Genomic DNA, 15,168 nt, shown 5'->3' with positions numbered 1-15,168 from the left:
AAACTTTCCATATTTGGCTTTGACAAATTTGGAAATTTTCAACTCAAATAATTTTGAATTTTCAAAATTCGAACAAGTGGGGAGTGGGGAAGAGGGTCGACGGTGGAGGAGGTGGGGTGGTTGGCGGCCAAGAGGGGTTAGGGTTGGCGGGTTGGGAAAAAGCGAGGATCGGATGATGGGGATAGACCACGAGTCACGGACTCTTCTAATGACTGGTGGGTATTGCTTTTCGACCACACCTTGGGCTCTCGTTCTCCTCTCTAACTCTCCACAAGAAGAAGAAGAAGAAGAAGAAAAAGATAACCAAAACAAATTTCATTCAAAATATTCATTAACCATCATACAACACATGAGACCACTATATATAGGCCTCAACTCATAAAAAAAAAGTACAAAATTGCCCTCTGGGCTACATTAACAAAGCAACTCCCCACAGGGGTAAAAATGGAAAAACTGCAAATACTAAATAATACATCATGACATCGAAATCAAAAGTAGAGGCGCTGAATCGTGGCTGTCGATCTGTGGTTTCGCCGGCGATAAACATGTCGGTAGCGTCTGTCGATGTCCTCATCATTAAGTGTTATATGACTTGTATTTTGTTTATTATTGATTATTATATACCTTGTTACCTGAATTTGTAGGTGTGATTATGTGTTACCTTGATTAAACATTTATTTACTCCAGCATGCTTACTTGGTAGGGTTTAAATTGGGATAATTCAGAAAAAAGTTTGACTGTGCTAATGCACACCCAATTATTGTTGATCGTCAAACTTTCTCCAATGAACACCTTACACTCTTAGCAAACTGATTTTCCTTCTAAAGTAGGAAAAGGTACACTTATGAGTTATGAGTTAGCAGATCCATCTTTAAAACAAATTAAGTCTACTTTTTTTTTTCCCAATGTGTTTGCTACATCAAGATTACATACAACTGCACAATCAAGTTTCCCTCATCTCATATTCTCTATACATTATGAATCCTCTCATAACCTATTCTGCTAAAACCTATAAATCCAAATCACCATCATAATTATCTTCTATTCTAAGATATATGTTGTAAAAGTTAATTTATCTTCTAATCAATTTCAAGAAATATAAGCAACACATAAATTTATAATGTATTCATAAAAAATTTAATGAGCAATTATCACTCTATCAATAGCCCAATTCACCTAAAATTTTTTTAACTATAAACCCTCTATCCACTATTATCCCTACACCAGATCTACTATTAACTTTCCCACCACACAATCATTACAACTTCACCAATGTCATCAAAATTTTCCCATTTTATTTAAGTTTCATGCAAACAATCAATATTTTGTCCATAAACAATGAAATAAACATCATTAAATATAATTTATTATAAAAGAAAAAAAGCAAGAAGAGTGACCTAAGGTGGCCATGTTTTACACGAGTTACAGGCTAGAATTTCTCGTTTACAGCTACATCATAAATCAATAAAATAATATTTACTACAAAAGAAACAGATCGAATAATAATAAATTTATGCAAATGTGGGTTTTTTTGCTGAGTTCAAGAGCAAAGCAATCAGATTAATGACATGAAGTTGAGTAAAACAGAAGAAATACAAACATAAAAAAGGCAACCACTGACAAAAAAATAGAACAATATCACTTACAGATTGAACTTTCCAACCATCAGTGAAGGAGAAATCAGTGAGCGCAAAGCCCCTGCTATCAAAAATCATCAACTTGGCGAATTCTTCTTTCTGACTTTGCTCCAGAGTCAATGGCTGACCCTGTCCTGTAATCATCTGTATGGTTCCCTCTCTTCCACACAGTTTACACTAAAAAGTGATTAGAGTTAATTACAAATGTAAAATACTAAATAGAAAAATTCTCAATTGAGTTCTAACAATTGCTAGGGTGGTCGTTCTCTCTTAGTCTGGCATTGGGCACAAAATCAGCAGATTATGGCGATGCATTTAGGAAAATATCATGATCCTACATTTACGATGAGGCATGTACCATAGATGGACCAGATTGTAAATGAACATAAAGCATGGACTTCATAATTTCTATGTAATAGAAAGTAATCAGAGCGTCATAAACACCAGAATTTGGTGGGTTTTTTTTTTGTAAAATGTCAATTTAATAAAATAGATTAAAAGTGCCAGAATTGAAATTCTGTTCTTTACATGATAAAATTAATATAGCTATATTAAAAATCATCAAAATCAAAATTAGCCAGTTTTACCATTGAAAAGGCCTGTTTCACCATAAAGAAATAAATAGAAGCCCAATAAAGAAACAAATAGAAGCTAATCAGGCTTTCTCGGGCAAGGAAAAGGCAAGTTTCACCATTGAATCATAATTTGGAGCACAACATTATATGCATAAAGCTCACCAGCATGGAGAGGATGCACTTTAACTACAAAAATGATTAACTGCATTTTAAAACTTTAGAAGCCCAATAATGCATTTTAATCCATGGATTTAATAAATCCTCAGAAGGTACTCTTCATCTGTTTCTAAATCAAACAAAAAAGCCCTTTTCTGCCAAGTCAATCTTTAAGTTCAGCTAAGGGGCAAAATACACAAATGACAAAATGGTCCGTTGTGCCAAAGTCTCTCGGGTGCTGCCTAATAGAAAACACTATCAGTTTATAGGAAGTTGGCAACGATATGGCGCTACATTAATCGTCAATAGAAAATAGCTAAGGTGGTGGTTGCCAACAAGTGAGTGACAATCGACAACAATCAACATGATGACAATAACAGGTTGAGCTGTTGATGACAGCTCATTCATGAAACTGTTCGTTAAGGTCTTCTAGGCCTAACTATGCAGTCATCCACAACCAAAAAAGTATACCTACCACTGAATATGCATACAATATTTACGCATGGCTCTTTCTCATATATGAAAATTTACATCCATCACAAATAGATGCCTTCTGCAGTTGCCAGTATCAAAAAATTGATTATTTAAATCGATAAAAAAATAAGTTTATAATAATCCTTCGTGCTTAAATATTGCGCAGCATAGGGAATCTAGGAAAAGATGAAAAATACCAAAGATAAAAAAAATATGTGATTTTTAAAATGTTGAATCAGAGTGCATAAAGTTGCAAAAATAAACGGAATTAAATTTTAGTAACAAAGAGGCTTAACAAAATAGGCAACAAGAGTGGTGACTAAAACCTTGAATATAGAAGTTATTTTTTATGGATTTAAAAGTTAACTTGGAGGAAATACTTGATATTTATTTCATATTAACCACATGGGTTATGGAGTTATGTTGAATGAGGAGAGAGATGGAAGAAGATGAATTTCAATTTATTTTATTTTTCATGAAAAATAGCAGCCAAAGACTATGTTTATATAAAAATATTCGAACCAGAACATTACGAAAGAAGGTTGATGTAATTGATACAAAAATATAAGGAAAAATAAAATAGGAAGTACATTGTTGTGAAAATGCCACTATTGTGCACTTCACTCTAGATTGGGGGTGTAAAAGAGTCGAGTTGAGCTCAAATCACACATGCCCTGAGCTTAAGCTTAATTAATTAATGGACCTCAAGCTCGAGCTTTATTCTATGAGTTCGAGCAAGCTCGTTTATCATGAAAGATAGAAAATGATTATGATTTAAGCAATTATTATAATTGAATGAAAAAAGAATAAGAATTTATTAAAAAAATAGATAATCATTTAGTATAAGAAAGTGAGATACAATTTTTAAACATTTTTAACAACTTTATACTTAAAATCATGAATTGTAATATATTTTAAGTATATTTTATATTAATATTTTTTAAACGAGTCGGTTCGGAAGAAACTTGTTAGCTGCCAAAAGAGGACTCAAGAAACTTGTTCATATGAACAGGTTGCATTTGTTTGTTATTATTGAACCTATGTTCAAAAGAAAAATATACAGTTTTATACTTCTTTGGCAGATTTTAATGATTTCATGGGACGTTAGCTAATACTTTAAAAAAGATATTGGAGTTCTAGGAAGAAGAAATTTAAATGTTCATTGCTTATTAATACATGTAAACTTCTGAATGTGGAGATTCGTAAACAGGAACTTTCAGCTATCTATACTTTTGTTTAGTCTAGCTGCTCATGGATCTTAAGAAAATTCCTGTGGAGGAATTTGAGAGGAATTGCTGTAGGTGTTGACAACATTGGTTGGTGGTTGGGAAATGGGAACTTTAACATCATCATGAATGATCTAGAGAGGAAGGGTGGTTTGATGCAGCAGAGGAATTCTCCAATACCCTCCTTGAATGTGGTTTATTAGATGCTGGATTTGAGGACAATCAATTCACTTGGTCCAATGGAAGATTATGGAATGGGCTTGATGGGATATTCTATCATCTGAATTAATTGACAATTTTAAATCAACAACAAAAAAAATCATTGCAATTGAGCAACTTTAAATCAAGCATTTACTCTGGTTAAATATCAAAATTAAGTTCCACTGGACCTATTCCTTTTAGATTTAAGAATATGTTGTTTAAGCACATTCATTTATATTTATGTTCAGCACAATTGGAATACTCCTGTTGCTGGTTCTTGTATTTTGTTTAATGCAAAAACATAAAAGATTAAACATGGCATTCAGCTGGGGGAATAATCATATGTTTTGTGAGTTAATTACTAATGTTAAAGAATTTGAAGCGGTTCTCACTTATAAAGGGGAATGTCGGGTGGGCAGAGAGAAGGTTGGAGGGGACTGAGAGAAAATTAGAGGATGCTAGAATTACAGAGAACTGGAGATACAAGGACAGGTTAATAGAGTTCAAAGAAGAAGAACAGAGCATTCATCTTCCTCTCTTTGTAATGCCCGGGTCCTTTTTAAAATGAAATAGAACTGGTGATCTGAATCAGGAATTCAAAATTACTCTCTTCATTTTCTAGTACCCAGAATATCCTGTTCGTTGCATCAATCGGATCTCTCTTCCACTAACACGTGAGTGAATTTGAATCATTCTATACAAATGGCAACAAGATGAGGAGATGCTCCACTATTCTAGATGAGTCTTTCCATTAACTGAAATTTATACATCGTCGATAATCATGAAGAATTCATCCTAAAAGATACTTTGCCAAAAGGTATCTAATAAATTCTCACATAGAAGAAATACTTAGATATTCTCTGCCCGATTTTGAGATACTAGAATGCACAACACCAATCCCCAATATTCTCCTCAGATCGCCCATAAGCCTAAAAACAGAAGACTGAAAAAAAAAAGAAGCCTAGAATATGCTCCGTCAGCACCTCCATTTAATAACCTAAATCTTATCCAATTCACCAAGCAGAATCAAGAACATGCAAAGTAACAAAGAAATACAGCTTCAACAGAAAACAAGCTGAATCCAATAGATTAGGATTTCACAACCTTCTGCACCAGATGAGCAGTTCCCCGGCCAGTGGGCAGCGGAACCTCTTCAGAGATCATGACGCACGTTTCCTTCGCACTGACTTCCCCGCAGCTCTCGCACTTCACCTAATCGCATTGAAATCTAATCAAAGACGGGCCGGATGGCGACATAACAAAGAAAAGAATAAACCAATATAGCAACAAGGAAAGCGAAACCTTGAAGTAGTAAGGGTAGGTTGGATCGTCGCAGCCACCGCGAGGCTGGAGATCCGTGAGGTTCTCCAGCTCCGCCGAAAAGGAGAGCAGGTAATAGACCATCTGGAATCGGGGCTCGGCTCCGGCGAGGTGGAGAGTTAGACGGAAAAAGAAATTTACAAAAACTGCCCTCCTCTAACGTCTCAGTTAAGGTCCTCCGGCCGGACTGAACTGCTCCGTAAATTTGGTTAAATCACTTACAGACTGCATAAATGTATTTATATATATAATATTTAAAAAATATATTTTTATAATTCTTTAATTTTTCAATCACATTAAAATATACATATAAAAATATATGATTTTTATCTTAAAAAATTATGAATAATTATATTTTTAGAAAATTTAAAAATTTTGATGTTATAATTAACTATTAAAATTTAGATGTTAGATATGTAATTAATATAAAAATTGTGAGATTGCATATAAATTTATCAAAAAATAATAATAAATATTTAATTTTTTATGATATTTATTCAAATAACTATATTATATTAATATCTTAATTTCACAACAAATTTTTTATTATTTTTCAATTCAATAAAAAATGAAAAAAACATATATATTTTAAAATATAATACAAATTTTATTTATCAATTTCTATGACAATTTTGATCAAAATTGAGTCAAATATTCTTGAAATTTTATTCAACATTTTCTCTTTCAAAGGAAACAATATTAGAAAATGATAAATGATATATTTTATTGGATATCATAAGAATTAGAGCACCAATTTCTTATTCTCTCTTTAGCTCACTACATTTTGCACTATTATGAACTGAAGCACGACCAAAATATGTTAACATTCCTTATGATCCATATGAGGAAAAAATTAGTAAGACACTCTTTATTCTTCCCACATCTACCAGTATGAGGAAGCTGAGGACAGAAATCATGCAAAAATTTATGAGAAATAAACTTCAAAACCTTTAAATTTACATTAAGATTACTGATATATAAATATAAATATTCAAAAGTACAACGCCGCAAAATTTCCTTAAAAAAAAAAACCTGGCATGTATTTGGATAATATGCACTTTTAAATGGGTGTCAGAGTATACTTACTGACATAACATCATTTATATTTTCACTGAACTATCATATGGTACTTTTTTTTTTGGACATTTAGGCCAATAAAGGCAAACTCACACACACAACGCATACACATAGACTCGAACCTTGGACCTCTTAGTTGGAAGCCTAAGCTCTCAACCAATAGGCCAAGGAGAGTTGTGTAGAAAACTACCCTAAACAATGCCTAAATCTTTGCTGCCTCCAGCCAATGGGAACTCACAGTTTTCATCAGTAAATTACAGTGAAGACTGAAGACAGATTGAAAAGAGGGGAGAATCCATTGTGTCCAAAATTTCTGAAGTAATTTGGATAAGTTCAGCAAAAAAGGAATCACCCAAACGTACATCTTACCAAAATGCACTCAAATTTTTTGTCCATAATCCAATAAAGACTAGCAAATCTTTAACTTCTAAGAAGCAACTGGAACATATTGCATGATACTACAATATCCAATATATAATTATAAGCGTACAATGCAAGCTGTGAAAACTCCAGCAAGTTCAAAATAAGGACAGAAGTCATCAATTTTTTGGAGATCTGCGTATGCTAATAGCCCAGCTGCGTTGCTTGCAAGCTACTTTTGCTCTATTATTGCGCGATGTTAGGGAGATTGGAAGCTTTTGCCTTCCCAACAACCCACACTACTTTATACTATTTTTATTCAAATTTATAATTTAATATTCATTATTCCAAAAAATATATTAAATGCAAAAACACATTTTATATTAAAATTTTTTAAACTCAAAGTTTTGATAGTTATTTTAAAAAAATTTATCAACTAAGCTACTTGAACTACACAAATTTTTTAAGGTGCTATATGCAATAAATTCAATAAAAAACTTCAACTTCTAATATTTTTACTAATAGCTACCACCACCAATCTTTCGCATCAAGCAATCCAATCCACAAAACATAGCTTTGCTTCCTCTCCACTAGAAATTACTTGGGGCAGAGTATGTGCATGAGAACAATACAACAACGACAACAACATCAAGCCTTTATACCATTACGTGGGATCGGCTACATGAATCATTTTTCTCTATTGTGCTCTGTTAAGAATCAAATTCTCATTTAAATCTAATAAATAAAGGTTATTTCTAATATTTTCTAACCAAATCTTTTTTAAGTCTAAACCTACCATTCTTAACATATGTCAAATCTTATACATTTACTCTCCTAACATGATCATCGAAAGGCCGACGTTTTACATGACCAAACCATCTAAGACGGCTCTCTTTAATCTTATCTGTCATTGGAACTACTCCAACATTTTCCCGGACATGCTCGTTTCATATCCTATCTCTAAGAGTGAGTCCACTCATCCACCTGAGCATCCTCATTTTAACAACACTTTACTTAGTATTATGTTTCTCTTTTAATGGCCAACATTCTGCACCATAAAGCTTTGCAAGAGTATGCACATGAGAAAAACTATAATTAAAAAAAAAAAAAAAAGGCTAAAGATATTTTAACTAAATTTTTTAACATGATAACCATAAATTGTTGACCTTCTGATGAGTCGATTCGAATAGTAGATATATTAAATCCAACATATGTTAAGAATGTTAGAGGAAGACCTAAAAAGACTTCATAAGAAAGTATTGGAAATGATTTTTTTTTATTAAATTTAAATGAAAAGTTGACTCTTAATAGGACAATGGAGAAAAAATATTCATGTAACAGGCCAAAAATAGCAGAATAAAGGCTTGATATTATTGTTATTGTTGTATGAATCTCAAAGTCTCTACTAGATTTATTTTGATATAAATATAATATATATAAGGAATTTATATTACACATATCTCAAAACAAATTTAAAAACTCACATGCTTAGCATAACTTCTTCAAAGACAATAAACACTAGCCTACAATATCTTGATTATTTGTCTACATATATCTATATATTCATATTCTTAATAAGTTCTCCTCCTCCACGTACCCACACTCGAATTCATCACCCTTGCCCAAATAACTCCTTTCCCAGTTCAAGCCCCCCATCACCTCGCCCAAATCCCCACACTTTCTTCTAATATTATAACTAAAATTACCCAAGCCAGTTTCCTGCTATAAATCCATCCCTTGCTTCCAAGATCCATTTCAAATCAAATCTTCCTTTGTGATATTAAAAATTTTCTCTTTAGAGAAAAGCAAGATGTCTCAATTCCTTATCTACTTCATATTCTGTATTCTCTCTTACAATACAGTGTGGGTCAAAGGAAACTCACCGCCACCTTTGGTAGCCATAAAACCCCTGTCGCCACCGCCTCCGCCACTGGTGGTGGTGCCATCACCACCTCCGCCGTCAGTGGTGGTGCCAGTACCGCCCAAGTGGCCCTTTCACTTAAATTTCAGTACCGGAGTTGAGGGTGTTGTCTTCTGTGCGGCCTGTAGCAAGCTTTCGGGCTTTAACAAGTCCATCAATGCTGCTCCTCTTCGCGGTTTGTCTGCATTGCTTCTTCCTTCATCTTCAATATATCTATTAACAAGATAAATTCAACCAAATGATATGTGTATACATTACATGCATAAAATAGAGTTTCTACATATTTGCATTGCTATGCCTAAATTTTAAATTTACTTATACAATATTTTGATATTTAAACCATATTAAAATAAAAAAAGATATATTTTCATTTTAAATAAATTAATATTTTTAATATAATTTGATACATTTTATAACATATATAAATCTAACTTATATATATATATATATTCATGTCACATTAATTTTGGGGGATTTACATATATACTGCATAGTTTTTCGTGAATCTCACTTTCTAAATGACATCAGAATATATATGCAAGAAAAAATGAGTTTTATTTTAGATAATTTAATATTGATAATTTTTTTATTTTATGTGGAGATAATAGTATTATATAAGTAAATAATGAAATTTAGAAGGGTTTACAAACATAACACACAGTTCTCATCTATTTACATATAAAGAATTAAGCTTAGATATTTATTTATATAACAACCAAATTTTAAATCACATAAAAAAATCACTAATAGCTTTTCATGAATATGCTTTGAAATGATTGAAAGGCTAAAATATTATACATAAGCAAATATCGAACTGTATGTGTGAGATGTGTAAAAGACTCTTATGTGTTATTTATATAAATCCCCCCAGAAAAGGTAAATATTATATATGTAAATACATAATGCAATCCCCCATTAAGTTTTGAAGCTTATGAGTTCAAAATATCATGACCGAATTATTTCCAAAACAATAAGAAAATATACCTTTCACAGGGGCTGAGGTAGAGCTACTATGCTTTGAGAGGCAACTGGAACAAATAGCGACAGAAGATCCCATATTGACGAGAGAAAAACCAGCAGAGTTGAAGGCGGAAGTGAAGACAGACGAGAGAGGCTATTTCTTCATTCGAGTTGCCAAAATTAAGCCCAGTTTAATAAAGACGTGCAGAATTTACGTCTTACCGCCTATTTGGTGCAGCAAAATAGTCTTCCCCAAAACTAATAAGCGAGATGGGATAATTCCTAAGTTTGAGAGAGTCATTCATTTCGGAGCAGAGGAAATCCATCTTTACACGGCCGGTTTCTTCGAGTTCAAACCCAATAAGATAAATCTGTGCCCGCATTGACTTACCTGAAAAAAGAAAGGGGATTTATATATATGCTAATGAATTTTTATGTATTTATATATATAGTATTTAAATTTTTATGTTTATTTATATAACATCTTATTGTCTTAATGACATCAAAATATATACATAAAAGTGTGTATTTTAATCTAAATAAATCATAGTGCTACTTTTGAAGTGATTTTGAAATTATGGAGTTATATAAACAAATACAAAGATTTAAGTATTAGATATATAAACATATAAGAATTTAATAATATGTCTGTAAATCTTCCCAAAATAAAATAAAGAAAAGTGACAATTTTTTAATGAGCTTGGTTAGGTTATTCAAAATGTTGGAAGCTATTGCCAAGATAAGGTGGGCAAAAAATAAAAAGGAGATTCACATACATATCATATAATTTTTATGTATTTATACATCTAAAACTTAAATTTTAACATCAATTTTTATAACACAAAAATTTTTAAATCACATAAAAAATACTATTGATATTAACATTTCAAAAATAAAATACATATTTTCATGTGTATGTTTTGATTTGATTGAAACATTAACGTGTTATATAAGTAAATATTAAAATTTAGAAGTTAGATATGTAAATTCATAAAAGTGTCTAGTATGTATGTAAATCCCTCCAAAATAAAAATAAAATTAATATTTGGTTCGTATTTTTGTTTTTGAGTTTTTAAAGTTTTAGCCGTGTCGTGATGTAACGGGGTAGGTTGTAAGCATGTGTTGTTTGCTTGCTAAAGAATCAGTCATCTTTTGTAATGGGTCATAAATAATGTTTATTAGAACTTTGATGTGCTTATTTCAAATAAGTTTATTTTAATTATTAAGTTTTATTTTATTAAAAAAAAAAACATTCTAACATTTCAATTACAACAATTTGAAGGGCAATCTCTTTCTCTCTATAAATCACAATCATCATCAATCTCTAGCAATTTTGTTGACCTGCATCTCTTTCTCTCTCTCACACACATTTATTCTCCTTTGCTCCTCTCCTCCTCACTTCCTTCTAAATATATGTATTTTTTGGCTCATCCGATGCACCTCCACTTCATCAATCATTGTTTGTATTTCAACATTTATATGTGATTATAGGTTTTCAGTCATTGCAACAACCTGCTATCTTTGTAATTTTTTCTAATTTGTCTCTTGCATAATTTTGATATGAGATATAAGAGAAGTGGACATCTAAATTATGCATTGGGAGCCTAATTCATAAATCAACTCTCTCTTTTAATCCCGCAAGAACTAGACATAAATTATACTATGGGAGCCTAATTCACAAATCAACTCTTTCTCTTTTACTCCATCTATTTAGTTCTATACTCCAATATCTAACTATTGAGATGATCCATCTAAAAACCCTACTCCTACGAAACTCTTCATATATTTCTAAGGCGCATTTACTCATCATATAAAAGGTTAACATCATGAGATAAGCATAATATTAAACAATTAATAGTTGAATTATGAATTATTCATACTTATATAAACTCGTTGCATAAACTATATATTCAAACCTTTCCAAAGGTCTTTCACCACTTACACTACAATAATCTATCTAAACTTTAAGCTTCCCAAAAAACAAACCAAAATTTGTACAAATCCTAAAGTAGGTTGCTTCGATTTGATATCCTGTTTGAATGAAATACTAATTCGCTCCTTATTTTCAGTAGTGCTTCTATACAGTCCTCTTTCTTCCAGCATTGGAATGAAAAGGATGGTAAAATTAAACTCTGCTCAATGGGAAGAATATACTAATATAAATCTGAAGAAACAATGAAACTTTTGAAACAGTTAAGTGTCATGCATTATGATCCATCGTTCCTGGGCAAAAGGAATAGTTCATATCTTCTGCTACATTAAAAGGTGTTGATGCATCAAAGATGAATGTACTCGGTACTCCAGTTACTCAACTGCACCAAAAGTCACCCTGAGAAAAGCTACAAGTGACAAAACCTCCAACAACTCAACCAATGCTCAACTAACTTTTTAGGACCGGTTGCTTTCGAAACTGATTACAATAAAAACAACAACATCGAGCCTTTGTCCAATTTCTCCTCCAAGTCTAGTACCATTTAAGCTATTTTCTTCCTCGTCTCACACGATAACTTTTTGAATTTTTTTATACGGTAGACTAAATAATGTGAGGCCTTCAATGTCCTGTATGCATTATCATTATTCATTTTATACAAAGAATGTGACAACTTTGAATTGATTCTTCATGTGTCTTTGGGTGCTATTGTCGCATTAGATCAAGATGACATGCGGAATATATTAAGAATTAAGATCAATAGTGCTCTTTTTGCTATTGTCTTATAAACCTCAAAGCTCACTGTTTTCTTTGATATGGTTCAGTTATGTTTGAAAAATAAATTGTTCCATTTGATTTCTTAATTTTAGAAATAAATTAACTAGTTTAGTTTAATCTTTTAAACCAAACAAATCATATAAAACAAATGCACGCCTAGACTCTCATCTTCTTTTCTTAAGCACTCACTTCATCTCTCTCTAATGTTTCTTCACTTCCACACCCATGGCACCCTTACCGCGAAGATCGACCAACCAACAAATTCTAGTAGTACATTTAATTCGTAGAGTAAAAAATCAAACTCCACAACTTAACATGTCAGATCATCCCCTGCCATTTCTAAGTGCACACTCAAGCCTAAGAATGACTATACTAAAGTAGCTTTCAAAGTTAAGTACTTCCAAATTTCAGTTAAATAATTAAATTTGAGCCCTCATACTCAATAACAAGAAAATGTCAGCTCATCATTTATCTTGTCACGAAGGAAAGATTATTTGATAAGTTTAAAATCATGCGTTGTTTTTGTATCATAGTCAGTATTGACTCCAACTTCAGTAATTGATGGATTCATATCAACTCAATGCAAAATATGCACGAATGAACCTAAAAAACAAATAAGCTCACCTTAAGTTCATCCGAGCAAATAAGTTGATAGTGCAATGAAATTGTAGCATCTTAACACTAATGAATTAATCCTGATACTCCTCCCCAAGTCCGGTAAGAAGCTTCTTGTAGCACTGCCCATTAATGACCTCCTTTTGTCTCATCTCCCTCAGCAGCACAACTGCGTTAGATGCCCTTTGTTGCCGGCAAATCTCCTCCACCACCGTCCTGCATGTTATGAAATCCGGGCACCGCCTCATTCCAACCCCCTCCCACATAGCAGCCACCGCCTCCTCCACCTCACCCGCCATTGCAAGCACGCTAACAAGGGAATTACACGCCCTCCCTGTCGGAACCAACCCTTTCCCCCTCATCTCCACATAAAGCTCCCTAGCGTTCAGTGTTCTCCCCTGCGAGCAGAGCCCGTGCACCAAATAGCTATAGCTGTGTTCATCTGGCTCCACGCCATAGATTGGAACCATCTGGTGAAATATACGAAGGGCGTCGTTGACGTGGAGGGACAATACATAGCCTTTAATCATGGCGTTGAGGGCATATATGTCAGGAGCAACACCTGAGTCTACCATTTGACGAAAGAGAGAGCGGAGGGCGTCCATGTATAGATGGTGGATGTAGGAGTTTGCGCCGCGATGGCCCAAAATAGCGGCAAAGAGGAGATTGAAAGTACGCGCAGTAGGCCGCGCAGTTGGCCGCGCAGCGGTTTTCGAAGATCTCATGATTTTGTAAATTCCGATGGCTTTTGAGATCCAGCGGGCCTCGGAATAGAAATGAATTAGCGTGTTGAAGAAGTTCTCAGGGAGGGAAAGGGAGGAGAAGGAGAATGCTAGAGAAACAACGGAGTCCATTTCGCGGTATAGACGGGCAGTGCCAAGGCGCTTGACAGCGGTGAGGAAGGGATAGGAGGCGGCAGAGTCCCCGTGTCGGAGAAGGTTGGTCCGGTGAAGGGTGGAATGGAGGAGGGGAATGCATAGGCGAGGGTCGGGGAGGCTGGCGATCGCGCCGGAGAGATCCGATGAGGTGAAGCGCGGCGGGAGTGATGCGATGGCTGTTGAGATTTGCGATTGGTCCGGAGGAGGCAGGTCTCCGGTGCCCTTCTTCTTTCGGCGGCGGCCGCGGGTGGAGACTCCGGTTGTGGAATAAGAGACATAATGGTTTGTTAGATTTGAAGAGTGGGGAGAGTTGAGATTAGGGCGCCATGAGTTAAATAGGGAGGACGAGAGATGAGAGGAGGGGAAGAATGGCGACCTTATGCTTCTCAAAGCACGAATCATTTCTCAGTTTTTCTCTGTTTGAGGAGGATCGATTTCTACTTCACACTTTAGACTGCAGCTGTGAAGGGAAAATTATTATTATTATTATTATTATATAGATGAATTTCTTTTCTCCTTAGAAAATAAGGGCAATTTTCTCTAAATATTAATTTTATATTATTATGTCATGGAATATTCACGTCATAAAGTAAAGTTTTAATTTTGTACGAAGATCCAACACACATATAGAAAAAGAGTTAGGTGTAGCATTCATAAGAGATATCAACGTTTTTTATGTGGAAACCCTTGAAAATGAGATGTCCAATTAAAAAGAATACACTAATGTTTGCAGTCAATTATAAATGAGGCTCTTCCGTGGGGGGAAGCCCTTAGCTTGATGAAGTAATATTTTTATATAGAGTGCATTGCATGGTGGGAGTTGGAAGAATCAGTGTTGACATATTTGTTTAATCTGCATGATCATAATCGGCGAGCGATATAGGTTGGAAGGACAGTAGTTGGGAGACGGCAGTCAAGGGAGATCGTAGTGTGGAGATGGTAGTCGGAGAGATCGTAGTTAACGATGAATGTTGGAAAGACTGTTGTCTAGTGATAGAGGTCAAAAGGACAATGATTGGCGGGTGACCATGATAAGAAAGATCGTTATTTGGCGACGGAGT

The 15,168-nt window shown here is 33.9% G+C and overlaps 2 protein-coding genes across 4 annotated transcripts in view; both read right to left on the bottom strand.

Moving 5' to 3' along the window:
• LOC110100097 (CXXC motif containing zinc binding protein) overlaps positions 1-5,820 on the bottom strand; it is a 13,138-nt gene extending 7,318 nt beyond the window's left edge. For both annotated transcript variants that reach the window (XM_028699732.1, XM_020827492.2), the window contains exons 1-3: positions 5,572-5,820; positions 5,374-5,481; positions 1,647-1,814 (exon numbers count right to left, since the gene is read on the bottom strand). In XM_028699732.1, the coding sequence (XP_028555565.1) occupies positions 1,647-1,814; positions 5,374-5,481; positions 5,572-5,673 (378 nt within the window). In that variant the 5' untranslated portion in view covers positions 5,674-5,820. The remainder of the gene's footprint in view (positions 1-1,646; positions 1,815-5,373; positions 5,482-5,571) is intronic.
• A 3,207-nt stretch (positions 5,821-9,027) lies between these two features.
• On the bottom strand, positions 9,028-14,559 carry LOC110100078 (pentatricopeptide repeat-containing protein At2g27800, mitochondrial). Of its 2 annotated transcripts, XM_020827470.2 has the most exons (4): positions 13,239-14,559; positions 10,130-10,298; positions 9,932-9,975; positions 9,028-9,160 (listed from the first exon to the last, which is right to left on the bottom strand). In XM_020827470.2, the coding sequence occupies exon 1, from the start codon at positions 14,507-14,509 to the stop codon at positions 13,304-13,306; it is 1,206 nt and encodes a 401-aa protein (XP_020683129.1). In that variant the 5' UTR covers positions 14,510-14,559; the 3' UTR covers positions 9,028-9,160; positions 9,932-9,975; positions 10,130-10,298; positions 13,239-13,303. The 2 variants fall into 2 exon arrangements, with proteins under 2 accessions (XP_020683129.1, XP_028555562.1); XM_028699729.1 differs by having other exon boundaries at positions 9,932-10,298.
• Between the last annotated feature and the right edge of the window lie 609 nt (positions 14,560-15,168).

The sequence above is a fragment of the Dendrobium catenatum genome, unplaced genomic scaffold (genome assembly GCF_001605985.2).
Source record: "Dendrobium catenatum unplaced genomic scaffold, ASM160598v2 fragScaff_scaffold_133, whole genome shotgun sequence".
In the NCBI taxonomy this organism is placed as follows: domain Eukaryota; kingdom Viridiplantae; phylum Streptophyta; class Magnoliopsida; order Asparagales; family Orchidaceae; genus Dendrobium; species Dendrobium catenatum.
Note: the sequence above shows the minus strand (reverse complement) of the source record. Positions and strands in the feature narration are given on the sequence as shown.